Raw genomic sequence first — 20416 nt, 5'->3', positions numbered from 1 at the left:
ATATTTAAATATTAGTTTAAATAGAATTAATAAATAAGTTAAAAAAATTAATAGATTGATATGGATATATAGGTAATTATTTAATTTGGATAGGACCAAATTATAAGAAATAAAAATAAAATACAAAAATAAAATTGAAATAAAAAACTAAATTTTATAATTTTATCTAATTCTTATAAATATTACTTAAAATTTAATAATTATTTATTTAAAATTTATATGAAAGATACAATAATTAAATATTAAAAATATGCGAGCTTTAGCGGCGTTTTTAGCAAAAAAACGTCGTTACTATATACAAACGACGTCGTTTTGTTCAAAATAAATTAATTTTTGTGGTATTTTTATACAAACTCTGCAAAAGGTAAGCCGCAAAAAAAATCATTTTAATTTAAAAAAATCACACCATTTCCCCAAAAACAGATCAAAATCGACACCATTTCAAGAGAAGATAAACGGCGCCGTACCAAATCTAGGGCAAACAACCCCTCTTATGGTTAAAATGCTCTCATTTTTCAACCAAATCCAAACCCTAAATTGCGCCTCTCCCAATTTCTTCTTCACTTTGAGGTTTGAGTAGATCGATCATTTCCAGAGAATTCACTCAAGGACTGGAAATCCCTTCAACTCAATGCTCTTTTTTGACGATGAGGATAGGAACATACAAGCTGTAAGAACGAGTTTTCCTATCTTCTCGATTTTCCTGTTCTTTTGTTTTTATAACGCTGATTTTGGATTCTGGGTATTTGTATTTGTTTTTATAACAAGATGAATTGTTCGTTCATTTTTCTTCATAGACCAGTTTTTCAATGTGGAATGACATATAACTCTAGATTATTTTTCAAGGGAAAAGATGAATGTAGAGTTTATTTATGTCTTCAAGCCCAAAGTTTTTCAAATGTTCTTTTCTAGTCTAGAAAGGAAATTATTTGTTTTTACATTTAGCATGGTCTGTTTTGGTAGGTTTCTGAATGTGACAAGCAGAAGAAACCTGAGAAGGGATCTGTAACTTTGGAGGAAATAGGAAAAAGAAATACCAGTGCTGGAAATACTGCAGATGGTACTCAACTAGATGCAGAGATTGCTGGTCCAGAGAACATTAATGTAACAATATATAGTTTTATATATTGAAACAATATAAGAAGGCTACTTATCCAATACCGACCAATGATTCTGTTCAATTCGTTTACTTGATATGTAACATGATAACTAAATGTCTTATGTTGGAGAAGAAAAAAATGGAGCAAAAGGGACTGGGAAGAAGGCTACAATCAAGTATGTTTTTATTATATTTTTAAAGTTTCTTTTTCTGGGTTTGATATTTGAATGTTTTGATAGGATGGATTCTTTTTCTTTTTTTCTCTAATTTTGGTGGAAAGGGTGGGTTTTATCTCTGAACTGTGGTTTCTGTGACCGAAATTGAGTATAAAAATCGTAGGTTATAAGGTGTGCATTGGATGTTAATTTTATTAATTTAACTAGAGAGGAAATAAGAGACCGGCTAAGTTTGTTGGCAGTAATTGTTGTAAGATTGGATGTGCTTGATGGATGATTTAAGAGTGATTTTGAGTTGTGGACATGAGTTTCTCGATATATAGATGACAGAATCTTGAGTTATTACTAAGTGGTTCCTTACTTAAGTAGCTTGATTGAGGATCTTAGTATAGAGAGAATATCCTTTTCCCAGTTCTTATCGGTTTACTTCTGATAATTGTGCAGAATGATAGGTTTATTTCTTATTTTGTAGTCTCTGTCTAGAATTCTTGCTCTGAAGTTTGTCTATTTTATACGAGTTGAGTTTTCATGGTTTGCTGTTGCATTGTTTCTTCTATTCTTTGTTTTGTTATTGGAACTATTTCCAATTGTCTGGTTTACTTGAAATCCGATATTTGATTAAAGGGACCAAGTAGAGAGCACAAGTGAGAGCGAAGGCAGTGTAAGTGATGAAGTGCTTGTTGTTCCTTATAATAACTTAGCACCTATGTCTTGTGGTAATATTTTCTCATTATTCTTCTACTTGTGAATTTATTGTATTCCAAATATAACATCAAGAAAAATATAACAGTACATTAGAGTTCAGCAGATATTGCTGAATCTAAACAGCTTTTGGATAAGCTTGTTGTGGTGAAGTATAATGGAGCTTTGGGAAAGAATATGGGTTTCGGTGGTCCCAAGTAAGTAATTATCTAACTTCTGGAAGTTTGATACTTATTTTTTTTCTAAGAAAAGAGAAGCATTTCTTGATGATTCCATAGTTATATATTAAAGACTTGCCTCTACATAAATGAATATAGTTTTTGTGACATACATATATTTATATATGCTTTTTATATATGCCTCTACATTCATATATTTATATATGCTTTTTATATTATATTGTGCCAAATAAAGAGAATAAAAGTTTTAATTATTGATAGATTATGCTGCTTCTTGCATGACATTGTCTATTTTGTTTTAACTAGCAATTGTCAGGACCTTATCTTATCCAAACAAAGACCAAAAAAGAGATGAAAGAAAAACTGAATAGATTTGAAACCCATATGATGTATTGTATCATCCACTACATCTTCATCAATTCCTAATTGCTTTTAGAAGAAATTAAAAGGAAAGTTTGGCAGATTTGTTTGAATATTTGCAACAAAATGGGGCATGCCTATTCACACATTTTATATGTGGGTATTCATCAGTAGCCATGTATGCCCTTGCTATGGAAAAATCATGATTAATTAGGTCCTACTTGGGTTTTTTTTTAAGAAAAGAAACATCAGTATATATAAACTAGATTATAAGAGAGAGATCCAAATTCTACTTTTCTTAAACATCCTTTTGAACAGGTTTGGGAACCTAACTTTTCCTGTTGTAACTGGTTCTGGAATTTGGAATTTGTTCATACTCCTTAAACTTGTAACTTCCTCTTGATAAATTTGAGAACCTAGCTAGATATACATCCTTTTGAACAGGTTTGAGAACCTAGCCATTATTTTCTCGTTGCATAACTGGTTTTGGAATTCTTTTCTGTGGTCCTTAAATTTTAATTACGAAAAAATTATAATTAAATTTCAATCCGGATAGATTTTAATTTGTAGTGATTAGTATTGTACATGTTGCCGGTGAATGGTACATGTTATTATTCTATCTATATTAACTTTGGAAATTTGGGATATATTGGAATCTGCCTTATCTTTGTTTTGTTGTATAGTTTTCATTCATATACCTATCAGGCTGACATGTTTTAAGTGAAATTATGTATAGCTCAAGTGTCATTATCTATTCAGGTCTCTAAAATAGTGGCTCTTGATAAACTATGGGGATAATTAGTTGTTTTTTTAATACAATTTCTTGTGCAGAAAGTATTTGGCATCGTTTGAAGCAAATGGGGTTTCAGTCACTGTGCATGAATGCAGTTTGCTTAAAAGCTTTTCCACTTCATTGATAATAGCAAACTTGTATGTAGCTATATATCCCTGTGAGTACTTCCAATTCCAGAAAATTCGCAATTCTTTTTCTAGTTTTAGGGAAATATAGCTATCTGTACACGACCAAGATACCAGCCTGTTCCACAGACTCTACATTCTGCTGCCCTTGTCCACCATGGATATTTGTTGACAGGTGACCTGTAATGGAACCATGAACTTTCTATAAAGCATTTTCATAATTGCTTGACTTTTCTGTGTCACTTGCAATGCAAACTAAAGGTCTACATTATCATCACTGATGGTACTTACCTCTGGAAAATTCTTCTGTTCACAGATTGAGATTGTTTGTTAGTATGGTTCAACCTGCAACTAAAGCTGCACATAATTGTTTATTATAGTTTTTTTTAGCCTTAATGGCTATATATATTTTTTATTTTTAACATCTCTATTGTTTACCAAGTTTGTTGGTTTATCTGATCATTTGGTTTTGCATCCTTTAAATATTAAAGGTATAGTGGAGGATTCAATCTCTTCAAGCTGGAAAAGTCAAGGCTTAGCACTTCTTCAAGTAGAGTGTTAATTAATGTTGCATTCCATGGTTGTTTATCTTAGTCGAAACTTGAATCAGGTGTTATTGAAACAGGGTTTTGTAGCTACCTTGTGTACTAGCTTCTTTAATCATAATTGTTCATTATTACGTGTTTCTTCTTTTATATTTGGCCGAGTTAATATATATCAGATAGTTGTGAGGTAGATTGCTCATTTATTTAAACATAATATTTTAATTCTAAATTTAAATTCATTAATTTTTATATTTACCTTTAAAGTTAAAATTTTAATAGAAAATTTAATTTAATTAAAATTTTTTATCCTTAAAAGTATATAGTTTAAAGTTTAAATTTTAAAAATAAAACATAATATAATATTTATTATAGAAATAAATATTATTTAATTAATTTTTTTTAAAAGTTATGTTTTTAGCGGCGCTTGTGAAAAAGTGTCGCTAAAAGTCAATCTTATAGTGGCGTTTGTAATAGAAGTGCCACTAAAGGTCATGATCTTTAACGGCGTTTGTGGGAAAAGCGTTGCTAAAGGTCATGGTCTATAGCAGCGTTTGTGGGAAAAGAGCCGCTAAAGGTGTGAAAGCGTTGCTAAAAGTCATGACCTTTAGCAGCGTTTATTTTAAAAAACGCCGCAAATGTTAGAGACGGTTTCAATAGCGGCGCTTTGACTTTTAGTGGCGCTAAAAAGTGCCGCTAAAGGCCAAAAAAAGCGCCGCTAAAACCTATTCTAGTGTAGTGTATATAAAATTTTATACAAATAATAAAACACAACAAAAAAAAATTAGAAATCATGTTACACCCCAAAATATAGGGGGTTAGATGAAATAAATAATCAAGGAATGACTTAATCTAAATAGTTATGTAGTTAGTATACTCCCCAAAGATCCTAAGTTCTGTCCACTCTTTTCTTATTTTTTTTCTTTTTATTTTCAGCAAATTAGGATGAAGGTCACTCTAAGATAAATATTATTTGGACTAAAAAATTAATAATTGTGGGTAGTGGTTTAATGGTTAAGCATTCTTCCTTTTTTTCTTATTTTCCTAAGTTCAAATCACGCCACCCTCCCTCAATTTTCCTTTTAATTTCAACAATATGGGTAATTTACCGTACAACCCCTCCAAATTTTGTTAAACCTAGCTATTTAATTCCATTTCCTAGTCATATTAGAATTTTTTTCCCTTTCCAACCTAAAGAGAATGGTTTTCCCCTAATCTTTATATTTCCTCCTATTTTCTTTTCTTCCCTTTACTTTCCATAGTAATTTTCCCCATTGTTGACAATTATTCCATTTCCCGAATCAAATCATCCCCCATTTTGATGTGAGCATGGGAAATATATTGGATGTGTTACAAGTGCCCATGGGTCCAATTACAAGATCAATGGCTAAAAGGCTTAAAGAAGCTGTTAATGGTTTGATAATAGACATTTGGGCCAAGTGCAAATTTTTCGTGTCACAATTTGGGTCAAATATGGAATTGAATCCTTGCAACATATTGAATGTTGACCCATAAACTCTTGGGCCATGGAATAATTGTTTCAGTCCTTCATAATGTTTTGTTTTAGTTTGTGATTATTTATTACCTTTAAATTACAACTTGTGTTTTTGTTTTGTGTGATCTTTTTCTAATAAATATATTATCTATGAGTGCATTGAGTTTTTGATGATTTCTATTTATAACTTTTTAGGTACAAACAACTATAATGAATTAATTTTCAAACATCAAGCATGGATGGATGTTTTTAACCAATGATGGATGATTCAAGCATGGGACATAGACATTTTCAATGAATAGAGACATTTTTCCATTTCAAATACAAAAAGCACGGACGATTTCGTTGCATGAAGACATTTTTTCTTCTTCAAATACAATAGCATGGACAGTTTCAAAGAATAGAGACATTTTCTCATCCAAATACATTTGCATGGTTTTTACAAAGCTTGGATGGTTTTCCCTATTAAAATTGGACATTTTATCACATTCAATTACATGTTTGATGACGGTTTGAGTCATCCTTTAGCTTTATACTCAATATCCTTTAGCTTTATACTCACCTATAAATAGCTATCACCTGTGATCTTTATGGAGATCAAATTAATATACAAAATTGTGAGTATATTCTTTTTAGTCTCTTTAAGAGTTTGTTTTGAACTTATCAAGATTACAATCTTGTGGCGTTCAACTTTTTTTTCCGATCTTATCACTCCCTTTTCCCATCCCAATCTGTGAGTGTGGCAATCGTATACTATTGGTTCCTATCCCTTTATAGATAGTGGGTCACAGTCTTCTTCTTTCGACTTTCATTTCTGTTCAAACTTTGTAGAAAATGGGTCATGCTCTTCTATAACCGGGTTCATTTCTGGGTTTTTTTTCGGGTTGAAGTTTTATCATTTCATCTTTTATCCAACTTATTTTATTCTTACTTTATTGTTCTTATTTTAAGTTTTCTGTTTTAGAATGATCATACAATAAGACATACTTGTGTTCATCAAACGAATACGAGCACGCATCACATTTCGTTGTGTTTTTATCGGTTAAACGAGTCATCATCAATTTCATTCCTAATTTTGCCAAGAGTTGGTAAGTTAAATTTAATTTTGGTAATAAATTCCAAACCCTCATAGAATTTATATCTGGTGTTAATCTTTCATTCGAAAATAATGGGTATTTTTACGAATCTTGCCAGGGTTCCCGGTAATCTTGATAAGTCTTGAAAATTGTTATTAGTTCTTGTGTAAATATCATTTTGAAGGACCCAATCTAGATACCCCGAATCAGATTGGGACATGAGTAATGTCACTTGTAACCCAAAGATAGTTGTGTGTTCATTTACAAGTGAATAAGGGCAAAACCGTGCCTAGGGTAGGGCCACATGGGCATGTTTACCCCCTCACATAGCCATGTTCCCCTTGAAACCCTAGGAATTTGATTCTCACACGGCCTAGGACCCTCCACACAACCAACTACACGGTTGTGTCTCCCCTACACCTTGATTTTTCAATTTTCACACGGCCTTAACAGATTACATGGCCCAACCACGCGGCTGTGTAACCCCTCCACATGATCCAGGACTTCTCACACTTTTCGGTCAAACAGCCGTGTGTTCCCTGTTTTCAATTTTTATAGTTTTACCTAGAATTTTATGTTTTGACCAATTTAGTTCCTGATTGATTTTCAATTTGTTTTTAGTGTTTTATTCTATTCAGTTAAGCCCTTGACAACATGAATAATGTTAGAATCCATGATTTGATTGAATGAATTATTAATATTATGTATATGTATTATATGTTCAATTTAGTTCCTATGTATGTTGGAATTCTTTTTAAAGTTTTTATCTGCTCAATTTAGTCTAACATTGTGATATTTTAGAAATTGTGATTTAATGATTGAGTGTTATGGCTATATGTGAAGTGTATATATATGCTAGTGTCATTGTGAAATAGATACTCTATTAGTGCTAATATTAACACAACCCTATTAAAATACCTATTAAAGCATGTTAATTGCTAGTAAATGAATCGAATACATGTTAAGCATAAGTATTGCTAGTGTTGATTTATTCTATTACAAAGTGTGTCATATTGCATTGCACGAGGTGGGATGATATGTATGGAGGAAGAGAGGCAGTTTAATCCACAAATATGTGGTTTGATTATGAATCAAGTGGTAGTTTGTTTAATCCGTCAAATATATTGTGCACTCACAACAAGTGGCAGTAACTGCAAATATATGGTTCGATCATGAACCAAGTGGTAGTTTGTTTAATCTGCAAATATGTTGTGTACCCACAACAAGTGGCAAAAATTGCAAATCAGTGGTGGTTTATTAACAACTCAGAGTTATAAGGTTGGACGAGTTTTGGCGAATTCATAGTGTGGTGTGTAGAGGAGGGGTAGGATCTTTTCCATTAAACTGAAACTATATGGCATTCATAAAAACATGTATTTATACTTATGTATAAATGGTTAAGTGATCTGAAATATTGACATTCTAAAATTGCTATTATGAATTCTGAGATACTATTGATTGTTAATCTGAAAATCCGGTACTCTGATTTGCTAATTATTTGCGATTATTCTATGCGTTATTATTCAGTATGACTTATTGACTGCTTGCACTAGTTTTTCTTATGATGGAACTCACACTGAATTTCATAGCTCACTCCCTTTTTCATTTCCATTTTTTAGATAATCCACTAGGTTAAGATGAGGACACGACATTCGAAGGGGCTCGACTTGGATCTATTTTTCTATATAAATATTTTAGATTTATTAGTTGATGATTTATCATTCATTGATTGTATGAATTTATTTTTGAACTGTGGCATGAGATTTAGGTTTTGGTTTTATTTAGCATGCATGATATTTAACTTAATTTAAAATATGGTTTTTACTTAATTAAACATGAAATATAGTTTTCATAAGACTAAGATAAAAATCACCTTTCCGTTGTTAGATTATAAATAAATTAAGTTTTCAAAAATAGTCACAGTTACAAGAATAAGGTTAAAATTAATTGGATTTTGTTAACTCGCTACTTTTCATTCTAAGATAAGCAAATGTTTTAAAATGATTGATTTATAAACTTCGATCGTACTAGGCCATTTCGGTGGTAGATGTAATCTTCCAAATTCGGGTCTAACGTCTAAGCTAGGCTAGAGAGATTACAAATCAAGTCACTAACAATTTAAGGTTTTTAATATTATTTTCTTAAATTATTTTAAAGTTATTCTTATTTTCATTTTATATCATTTAATTTTATTTTGCATAATTTATTTTAACACCATTTAACAGTTTCCTTATCTTTTTCATGGAACAATTTCTATTTTTACTACTTGTCATTAACTACAATTTTCACTTTATTATCTTAAAATTTATTTACCAAATCCTGTTAACTTATTAAATAATTATTGGCTTCCAAATTGAACACATTTAGTAAACATTTATTTGGTATTTTTACATTCAATGTTAGCAAAGTTAGGTTACAAATAAGGAAAATTGAGTTTGTTGGCATAGTTATGCTTTTGTCATATTAGAAAGAAGATATGTGTCTAATATTAACATTAATATTTCACAAATTATTACCATACAAATCAAATAAATAGAAATGCCATAAGTATACAATAAAATTTCCTTTTTAAAAATAAAAAGTCAAATTTCATAATAAAAAAGAAAGTAAATTTCACAAATAAGGTAATTACCAATATTTTAAACTTAAATCATACTACCCAAAAAATGCAATAAACATAATAAAATAAGGTGTTCGAATATAAACACATTATTTATGATTACAAAACACCTAATCCTATCCATTGTTACGCAATTCACATAACTCCAATTTTGTGAATTTTTTTTGAAAAATGTTTCAAAAAAAAACAAATTGTTTTTATTATGTGATTTAATCTGTTATTTTATTTATGTCAATTATTTAACATTCCTTTCAAAATTGATTATGTTTACGTTATTACAATAAAGTAGAAACATCATTAAGAAAAACTAAATATGGAAGTAGGTGCCTCGAAGTTCTTAAAGGCTATCATATCATGGTGGACGTCAAGGAGGGAGCTTGATTCAAATCTACAGATGATCCCATTAAGAGAGTAGGATTCTTTAGAAGATGGTCAGAAATGACAATGAATGGTTACATATTTGGTAGTAAACGATCTCGTCAAGAGAGAGGATAGAAAAAAACATGATTTTTTTTTTGAAAAATAGTATGGAGAGGAAACGTGAAAAAGAAAAAGAAATGAAATGAAGAAAAAAAAAGAAACAGAGCATTAAAATCTCAATCACAAAGAGTTAATATTAAAATTTTGATTTTAGGTTAATTTAATTGTAGGTCATGTTATATTTTGCTCCTTATTATGTTCAAGTTCTTAATTCATTTAAATAATTTCATTTTAATATTTTTTTTCACATAAGATATCTTCTTTTATTTACATCTTTACATTTAAATCATTTTGTATGTTTTTTTATTATATATTTTTCATATGTTTAATAAACAAAGTCATTTTATATGTTTTATCTGAATTTTATTTTTCTATTTTTTTATTTTAAGATAATTTTGGATTTTAACTATGATCTTATTTTATAGGTTGAGGATACCATTGGAGGCTATTGATGGACCAGGTTATATGGATGTATCGGTTAGCTCTGGAGACCAGAGTAGCCGAGCTCAATGAAAATTCTAAGCTGGAACGTTCGTGGGTTGGGGAGACCACGAACTGTAAAAAGGCTCAGGAATAACTTACAAGCCATAAATCCCCGTATTTTGTTTCTTATAGAAACGAAATTAAGTTCAAAAAGTATGGAGAAGGTACGGATGCGGTGTGGTTTTGAAAATTGAATCGTTGTTGGAGTTGTAGGCACAAAAAGGGGGTTTGTCGTTGGGCTGGAAAGGCAATGCATTGGTGCAGCTTAAAAGTTTTTCTTTGTATCATATAGATGTGGAAATTCATGACAACGAATGTGGCGATACATGGAGGTTTACGGGGTTTTTTGGGCACCTGGAGGAAATAGAAGTGCTTCGTGGGACCTACTTCGTCAGCTAAGTCATGATCAAACTATCCCTTGGGTAGTAATGGGAGATTTTAACGAAATTGCGAACTCCTTTGAAAAAAAAGGGTGGGCGTCTTTGATCAGATCGGCAAATGAAAGATTTTCGTGATGCATTAGAGGATTGCAATCTTACGGATCTAGGCTTTTCGGGCAGATGGTTCACATGGGAGCGTGGACGATTTGTCACTACAAATATAAGGGAGCGGTTGGATCGTGGTGTTGCTACATTGAGTTGGGTGAATCGTTTTCCTAAGTATAGGATTGAACATTTGAGCCATTCTATTTCCGATCATTGTCCCCTTCTCCTTGATTCCGAGGGTGTCACAAGAAACAGGGAGGTCAACAATGAGAATACTTTTAGGTTTGAGGCCAAGTGGTGTTTGGATAACTCTTTTGAAGAGTTAGTTAAACAGTGGTGGGCTGAAAATGATGGAAATGTTCTGGGCAAATTAGAAAAGCTAGAAGGCCAGATACTTCGATGGAGGCAGTCAACAGGTAGGGTAGAAAAGAAGAAAAGATTGGTTTTAGAGGACAGATTATCTATATTGTATAATCAGGATATTACAGATAAAATATTGGCTGAGATCACGGAAATCCAACTGGACCTAAATTTAGAAGCTGACAAGGAAGAATTTTATTGGAAGCAACGTGCTCGTGCGAATTGGCTAACAAATGGTGATCGAATACTAGTTTTTTCCATAAGGTGGCCGTGCAACGTCACTTCAAAGGAAGAATTTGACCGAAGAGTTTGTACAGATAGCATCTAATTATTTTGGAAATCTCTTTTCTTCTTCAGATGTGGGTTCAAATGAACGTTTATTCAGATTGGTGGAGGAAAAAGTGGCGGAGAGTATGAACGAAGAATCGTTAAAAGAGTTCACTGAGGAGGAGATCACGCAGGTAGTCAAGTAGATGGCACCATTGAAAGCACCCGGTGTGGACGGGTTTCATGCTATATTTTTTCAGAGGTATTGACATATTGTGGGCGTGAAAGTCTCTCAATTTTTCTTAGCTATTCTGAATGGGGAAGCTGAATTAGGAGATCTCAATAAAACACGTATCATTTTAATTCCAAAAATTGATAAGCCAAAAGATATGTCACACTTTAAGCCCATAAGCCTTTGTAATGTGGTTTACAAAATTATTGCGAAAGTACTGGTGAACCGAATGAGTACCATGTTGGGGCATTGTATCAATGAGGCTCAAGGGGCTTTTATTCTAGGTCGGTTAATTTCAGACAACGTGTTAATTGCTTATGAGGTGTTACACTCTTTAAAGATGAAGAAACGCGGTAAGAAGGGTCATTTTGCATTCAAATTGGATATGAGTAAAGCGTATGATTGTGTGGAGTGGGATTTTTTAGTAGGGATGATGAAGCACTTGGGGTTTCATATGGATTGGATTACTCTAATTATGCGTTGTGTTTGTTCTGTCTCATACTTGGTTTGTCTTAATGGATTTCATGGTGAGTGGTTTTCCCCCTCGAGAGGGTTAAGGCAGGGAGACCCTCTTAGTCCTTACTTGTTTCTGATTTGTGCATAATGATTTTCAGCGCTTATTAGCGATGCGAGGAATGAAGGATGATTGGTGGGAGCAACCGTTGGAAGGGAGAGATTTGCTGTGAATCATTTTTTTTGCGGATGATTGTATCTTATTTGGAGATGCCTCTTCTGAGGAAGCGGGGGTCGTTCGGGAGATAATTCATGAGTATGAGAAGGCATCAGGGCAACGGGTGAATTTTGAAAAGTCACTAATTTATTTCGGAGCTAATGTACAAACGGAGGTGAATGAGGATATCGTCAATCAGCTAGGTGTCCGGTTGGCTTCCAATCCAGAAAAGTATCTAGGATTGCCTCTGATGGTGGGTAAGAATAAAAAATGGGCTTTCGCAAATTATGTGGACAGATTCAGGAAAAGGGTTGAAGGGTGGAGTCTACGCTATCTGTCGATGGGGGGGAAGGAGGTATTTATTAAATCGGTTTTGCAGGCTACGCCAATATATGTGATGCAATGCTTCCTACTACCAAAGACTTTATGCCAAAAGCTTGAAGGGATTATGAATAGGTTTTGGTGGACTAATAATAGAATGTCAAAGGGTATTCATTGGAGTACTTGGGAAATGCTTTGCAAACCAAAAAGTTTTGGGGGTCTGGGTTTCAAAAATCTGTTTATGTTTAATAAAGCGCTGTTAGCAAAACAGGTCTGGCACATTCTAACTCGGCCGAATTGTCTTTTAGCCAAAGTGTTTAAAGCCCGTTATTTTCCTTATTCAGATATTTTATCAGCTAAAGTTGGCTCTTACCCCTCATTTACCTGGAGAAGTATCTGTAGTGCTCGTGAAGTGATCTGAGAAGGGATGGTGTGGTGGGTAGGGGATGGTGGTTGCATTAACCTATGGAATGATCCCTGGTTACCTGGTAAGGAAAACAATAGAATTCAAGGTCAAAATATTAGTACAAATTGGACAACGGTAAATCACCTTATTGAAGGCAATACCTAGAACAAGGAGGTTATCCATAATTTGTTCGATGGCGAAACCGTAAAAAGAATTCTCTCTATCCCTATTTCTGAGAGTAGACCGGAAGATGTGAGGGTCTGAAAGTATGAAGGTTCGGGTGAAAACACGGTCAAGAGCAGCTACAGGGCCCTTTTTACAGAGTTATTACAAAATAGAGCTAACTTATCCCCTAAATCTAAGGAATACAAAAAATTCTATACGGGGCTGTGGAATTTAAATATTCCTGGAAAAATTAAAATACATGTTTGGCAGCTGTTTCATAATCTGGTGCCTCATTATGAAAATCTGGCGCGACGAACCTCGTGCGAAGCTGCGGTGTGTCCACTGTGTAAGACAGAGTTGGAGAATTCTGAACATCTTTTGTGGACTTATGATATTTTGCAGGATATTTGGAATGCGTTAATGGTGCAGGTTCCTCCTTTTGAAAGCTCACTGGACCATAAAGAACATTTTGTTAGGGCATTTTCGGAAGCAGACGATCGTCATAAAAAGATTATTGCTATTTCGTTATGGAGTCTCTGGTACTGCAGAAATAAGTTAGTGCATGAAGGAGTCAAATTTTTGAGGCAGGAAATATTGGGTTTTATTAGTGGTTTTGAATGAGAACTAAGCCTCAATAGTGAGAATATCAGGCCTGTTACGGATCTGCAGGTAAGGAAATTTGGAGACCACCGGACGATGGATTTATCAAGATTAATTTCGATGCATCCTTTGTGCAAGATAAAGGGTTGGCCATAACAGCAGTACTAGCTAGGAACCATAAAGGTGAAGTTGTTGGAGAGGAGACTTATCTCTTAAATGACGTTGCTGACCCTTTTGTGGCAGAGGCTCGGGCTTGTGAGAAGGCGTTGGTATTTACGCATACGATGGGCTTCCAGCGATTGGTGGTGGAAGGGGATGCACTGTCTATTATAAAAAACATTAGTAATGGTGAGGCGGGTAAATCAATTATTAGACCGATCATTTACCACATCCAACAGTTAGCGAGGATCTTTGAAGAGATTACCTACACTTTTGTGCCTCGGGAGGGGAATGAAGCGGCGCATGTTCTAGCTATTGAAGGACGGAGGAAAGGGGACTGCTGGAACTGGGCTACGGATGTATCGGATCTGGTTCTAACGACGGTGAGAAAGGATTGGATTGCGTGGGTACGGAAGTCTCAAGATAAATGACGAGTTAGTTTTGAATTGTGGAGAAGGTTCGGTTGAATCTCCAAGAATCTGTTCAAAGCTCTGTTATCTCCTTTTTGTGAGCGCAGTTGCAGATCTAAAAGGGAGCACCTTGGCTGATTTGGGACGATGAAGAGCCACTGCTTATTTCGTTTGGCGTTTCATTTACTTTTCTTCTTTGTTTTGTTCGGTTTTCTATTGCTTTATTTTTCTGTCGATATTTTTTATGCGCGCTTTGATGCGGGACAGCTGTTATTGATTGTTTGTCACCCCTCTAGAGGCCTCTCAACTTTCCTTTCGTCAACAGTGAATTAATATAAATCAGCCTACTTTACTACAAAAAAAAGTTTTAAATTTGGATTTTAATTTTGAAGTTATATTAATTTTAATTTAGTAAATATTCAATTTATTGTATACTTTTGTTAATTTAATTATATTTGGTATGATTTATGATTTTGATTTTTAATTGTAATATGCAAATTCTAAATTTTATATTATTCCCAATATTATATTTTTAATTTAAACTCATGATATTGGATCTTCAACAAATATATTATATAGTTGACTTTTTAAAAAATCATATACTTCTATTAAAAAACAAATTAATTATATCCATATTTCATGTTAGTACAAACTTTTCATTTTAATTATAATATATTTTCATATTTGTACAAACTTATGAAAAGAAACTTTTTGGGTTATGATGTTTAATAGATGGATGGAATCACTTTCTTAGAAGTTGTGCCACTATAAATGCATGTTTTAATTTGATAGACTCTTCAGTTGTTTCACCCACTCATTATTTGTATCATCTTATAGTAAGTTTGACTATCATTATGCTAAAAGAATAAACTTGATACAAGTTAAACTTTAATATGCCACCAAATTAAGTGTGTGTATATAGGTTAATTTATGTATATATGTTGAAAAAAAATTAATTGAAAAATTATGCTGAAATTTTAGAAATTATGTTGAAATTCTAGAAATTTTGCTGAAATTCTAGAAATTTACTCATTTATGTTGTTTTTGGAGAGAGGAAGGAAAACGCGCGCGTTTTCATTTTGCCAATTTTTTTTCCTTGTTTTTTCCTTGCGGTTGGAAATTAGAAATTTGTAGATTTATTTTTATCCATGTTTGAGATAGACATGGTTATAGTTTTCAGGAATGTTTGAATTTACGGTGGTGCTGTGGAGTTGGGTGACCTACAAATTTCATCTGTCATGTGAGTATGGAACCATCTCCTAGAAAGCTAGATCAAATTGCAACTCAAGGTCCATGTTCATGGTGATTATATGGTCTAGGGTTAAAGTGTAACTAGCGCTTCAAGTTTACAAAGGTTATGTTGTTAAGGGATGAAGCATAAATGTGGTCGTAGTTGGCGGTGGTTATGTAGGACAATGAGTTTCTCATTAGGAAAGGATGCTTTATAAAAACTCAAACATAAATACAAGGAAAAAAACATAGTGGTGTTTTAGTACAATCAAGTAATGCATATTATCCACCATCACCGAAGGCAATGACCCCATTATTATAACATGTGATAGCATTGGGTGTAATAGGTTACAGTAACAAGGTCACCGCCTTCGGTGATGGTAGACAACATTAATAACTCGATTATACTAGAAGACCCCTAACATTTTTATTCATAACACCTATGTTTGAGTTTTATGAAATATGCTCTTCTGACGAGAATACTCATTGTCATTGTAACACCTTAAACCCGACCTAGACGTTATGGCCGAATCTAAGAGTGTTACGAAGAAGGGTTTTGAAACTAATGATCCTTCGATAAAACGTCCAAGTTTAATAAAACGTATTCATTTATATATTTATTACTGACCATTACATGTTTTCCTTTAAGGTTAACTAAATCATTTCGCAGCGGAAGTTCAAAAACCGTTTAAAACAAAACCACGCTTGTGTTTTCAAAAATAACCTTTGTTCGCGAAATTGATATTTTGTCGAATTGTCGCAGTTTAGAAATCATAACGCAACCAGACCAAAAATTTAAACCAAATAGTCCAAAAAGTCCGGAGAGTCCAAAAATTACAAAACTCTCACAAAAGCCAAAAATTTTTGTAAAACCCATTAAATAATAAAAATGGAAACAATTTCCCATTAAGTGGTCACCGTTGAGCCTCCGTCGCACCAATCGGCCTATATCTGTGGATAACCTGAATAGAACAGACAAACATATGTCAGTTTTCATAAACTCAATGTGCAACCCAACAGAAATAGTCATGCAAAAAATACAGAATTTCACATACAGTCAGATACAGATTAGGACCTAAGTCCATGACAGATATAGATAGCAGAATCAGATAAGCAGAGCAGATATATAGAATCCTACCTCCATCATCTACACACCATCTCCGACCATCCCATCTCACCATGTGAGGTTAAAAACACCCACCCATCCCAACAGACCATATAGCGTCGATGCAACACATAACAGAATAATATGCAGTCAAGCTGCCAAAATATAGGCGAAAGGTCGTCGTATAGATTACTTCCTCCACATATGCAAATCTCACCCCAAACATAGATACAAAATACAGAATTAACATGCTTAACATGCTCATACATAGATGACACATAAATATACTCAAACAGAACAGTCAGATATACATATCAGTGTCCTACTCGGAGCAAACTATCAGAATATCTGATCACAAGAATTAAGGTTTGGTTATCCCTTACTAACCCTACGGTAGGCCCACAGTCGGTTGGATCGACCCGTACAACCCTAGGGAAATTTTTAGAATTTTGGGCCCACATGCCCCTGTGGGCATAGGCCCATGTGGCATGCCGTGTGGGTGCACATGCTTTTATTGCCCACACGCCTGACCTGGCCTAGCCCATGTGGCTCACAAAATCACGCAGTCGTGTCATGCACACGGTCACACATTCGTCAGTCACACGGTCGTGTCTCGCACACGCCCATGTGACGTTGACAGACCCCGATTTCGTCTTTTATCGAATCTCATTTTTTCGTGTTTAAGGTACACACCTGATTCGAATTTGACGTAAACACTCCGACAGGATAACCAAAACCTAAAATACTGATTGAAACACTAATTAATAATGAAAACATATGCTTTAAGGCCAAGTTTTCGAACTCATAACAATGGTAATAAACGAAACTACAATCCCCAAAACAGAACCAAATGCTTACCAAACGCACACAGCAACTTGTGTCCCTAAATCGCAGAAGAAATGCCTCCTTCCTCTTGATCCTCTTCTAGAAACACAATGGATTAATTAGATTCTCCAACAACACGAAATTGCACTACCACACCCTAATTTCAAAATTCCCAATGTTCACATCAATTACTCAAAAGATTATAGAAACCTTAACTCTATGAATTAAGCCCTCTACCGAAATAATTGAACCAAACCGATACTAATGAGAATGCAAGAGAGTAACGCTTGCACCCAAGAAAACAAACTTCAAAGGATGGGAAAACGACAGACTTGCGAAATTTAGAGGAAATAGAAAATAAAAAATAGAGAAAAGAAAATGAAATACTAAAATGAAGTAAAAGAAATAAAAAAAATGAATTAACTCATTCCCCCACAAATTGAACATGAAAAATTGTGGAAGAGAGAGAAAAATAAAAATTTAAAAAATAAATTAAAATAACTATTTAATTTTAAAAAGAATTAAATCCAAACCACCAACTAACTAGATTTTTTTTCTAGAGTCTAAACTTAATCCAAACTCCTCCTCCAACTTACTAGAAAAAGAATAGACCAAAATATTTCTTTTGCACATATGAAGACTCGAACACAGAACCATAGGTAGACACACTAGACGCTTAACCATACAACCAAACCAACCCATACAATTACAACTGCAAAATCAAACCTATGTTTTTGGGTAGTGATAGTCATGCCCACATTAACACCATCAACTACTTCCCCATTTATACATAATCCCTTGACAGCATAACCTTTGTAAACTTGAAGCCTTAGTTACACTTCAACCTAAGACGATATAATCACCACCAACTTGGACCTCGAGTTGCAAAGCGATCCCGACTTCTCAGGTGATGGTGCCATATTTAGACGATAGGTGAAATTTGTATGTAGGTTACCGAGCTCCATGACATCACTGTGAACCCAAACACAACTTAAAACTATGATTATGTCTCCCTCAAAATGAGAGATAAATAAATATTTAAACTCAAAAATTTCAATACACAAGAAGAAAAAAATAATTTAGAGGAGATTGAGATGTGGTGAGTAGGGGTGAAGAAAGGGTGTTTATATAGGGGATCGGGTAGGGTATAAAGGGAAAAAATTTATCCCAGGAATCCCGAGTTATAGGTCTTAGAAGCAATCAAGTTAGGGTAGTTGAAATGGCCAGAAAGAAAATGCTCCCTGCATGAGGCATTTTCATCTAATATGGCAGTGAAAACGCTTCCTACAAGACGTGTTTTCAAGCTACATGTCTAACATGTCAAAGGAAAATGCCCCATGTAGGGAGCGTTTTCTCTCTAGTCATTTCAACCAAAAACCTTAATTGCTTCTGAGCTTCTACAACCTAGGATTCTCGAGATAAACTTGATTGAGAAAAATATAAGAATTGCACGTGTCCTATTTTTCATCTTAATTTATTCGAGTGAAAAAATTTTAAGTTAATCAAGTTAACGAGTCCTCTTTTATCATCCTAACTCGACTTGAAATTTTTTCGAATCCAGTCAAGTGAAATAAAATTCTAGTCGAGTCGAATCGAATCGAATTGAGTGAAAGCGTTCGAGTTAAATTAAAAAAATTAAACATGTCAAGTTAAAATCTTATGCCATTATAACTAATTTTGTAACCTCCCTAACCCAACCTAAACATTATGACTAGATTGAGAAGGCTACATTTCTATCGAAATGGCTAAGCTAACTTACGTTACTTTTGAATACCTTAAATAAACTCATTTTAGAGAAAAATCGTAGTTGTACTTTGAGTTAGTTTAAAAACATTCATTTATTAGGTCATCTATACTTAAGATTCATTTTATTATTGACAGTGTTGTTTTAGAAAAATCATTTCGTAGCTTTACTTTTTAAAAACTTGATGTTAACCAATGCAGCGAAAAGCCATTGTTCATGTCATTTTGGAAATCTAGTTGCCTTATCGATTTGTTCTTCAAAAATAGTTTCTTTACAATGTAGCGGAAATTAGGGAATAATGTCAAATTTTACTTAAATCGAATAGCATACATATTCCAATTATTATGCTTGAGTAGTTCATTAATGCAAAAATCCCCAAATGAAAAGTTACCAAGCCACAGATCAAAAATAATTAAAAGTTACAAACCAAAACTAATAGAGACCTAATAATACTTATTAAAAATAGTTTGAGGTCCAAGGTGATTCTCTGTATGTCGGGTCTGGTCCTAGTTTTGAGGTTTACCTGAAATGTTAAACACTATGGGGAAGTGAGCTTATGAAAGCTCAGTGTTAGTTGAACAATTATTAAAACAGTCATAAATATCAAATATAGTGAAATATATTAGCATTAACAGAAGAACACAGAACCATTATTGGAATTTCATATCATTACATAGCCATTATCAAGTCGATGTCAAACGGTGCATGAGCATGTGGTGATGCAAATGATGCAATGCAAAAGTTCCTATCCAAACCATCCACTGCACACCACGAGTTCCCCATAACCCGTCTGTCAAACTCCAACAAATGCGAGTAAAGCTCGAAGTGGTAAAACCACCGAATGAACATAATTGCAGAAAATCTATCATTTAACGAATAAATGTGATAAAATCGCCAATCTCCACAGTACTCCCAGTGCAGTGCATTGACTACGATTAATGTGTTCTTTGTAACAGTTCAATTTTCAATGGTGACGGAACAGTACTTTCGGGACCACAAATTTCTGTCGTATCGACTCATAAATATTATTTTTAGAATAGTTATAGAGTCATTATAGTCATATTAAAATTTGGTTTAGAAATATTAACGTTTAGGTAGTTAATTAAAGGAAAAGGACTAAATTGAAAAGGTGCAAAATTTGGTAAGTCTTGAATTCCATAGATTTAATAGTTTAATATTAAAACAAGAAAGGGCATAAATAATAATTAGCCTAATTCATTATTAATGGATCATAATAGGTTTTTAAATTCTGTTTTTTTAAGGTTTTAATTAAGGGTAATTAGGTAATTTGGTAAATAAATTAATTT

The 20416-nt window shown here is 33.5% G+C and overlaps 1 protein-coding gene across 7 annotated transcripts; it reads left to right on the top strand.

Annotated features, from left to right (window-relative positions):
* Window positions 1-402: 402 nt before the first annotated feature.
* Window positions 403-4113, top strand: LOC107949479 (UTP--glucose-1-phosphate uridylyltransferase). 7 transcript variants are annotated; one of them, XM_041086300.1, is made up of 6 exons: window positions 405-670; window positions 964-1275; window positions 1900-1991; window positions 2081-2174; window positions 3348-3466; window positions 3926-4113. In XM_041086300.1, exons 2-6 carry the CDS (start codon window positions 1214-1216, stop codon window positions 3994-3996), a joined length of 438 nt encoding a protein of 145 aa, XP_040942234.1. In that variant the 5' UTR covers window positions 405-670; window positions 964-1213; the 3' UTR covers window positions 3997-4113. The 7 variants fall into 7 exon arrangements, 1 of the variants encoding a protein (XP_040942234.1); XR_005908961.1 differs by having other exon boundaries at window positions 408-670; window positions 2066-2174; window positions 3348-4113; XR_005908958.1 differs by having other exon boundaries at window positions 409-670; window positions 1900-1936; window positions 2066-2174; window positions 3348-4113.
* The last annotated feature ends 16303 nt before the right edge of the window (window positions 4114-20416 follow it).

The sequence above is a fragment of the Gossypium hirsutum genome, chromosome D01, assembly GCF_007990345.1.
Source record: "Gossypium hirsutum isolate 1008001.06 chromosome D01, Gossypium_hirsutum_v2.1, whole genome shotgun sequence".
NCBI classification, from domain to species: domain Eukaryota; kingdom Viridiplantae; phylum Streptophyta; class Magnoliopsida; order Malvales; family Malvaceae; genus Gossypium; species Gossypium hirsutum.
The sequence above is the reverse complement of the archived record's forward strand: the minus strand, read 5'-3'. Positions and strand labels throughout refer to the sequence as shown.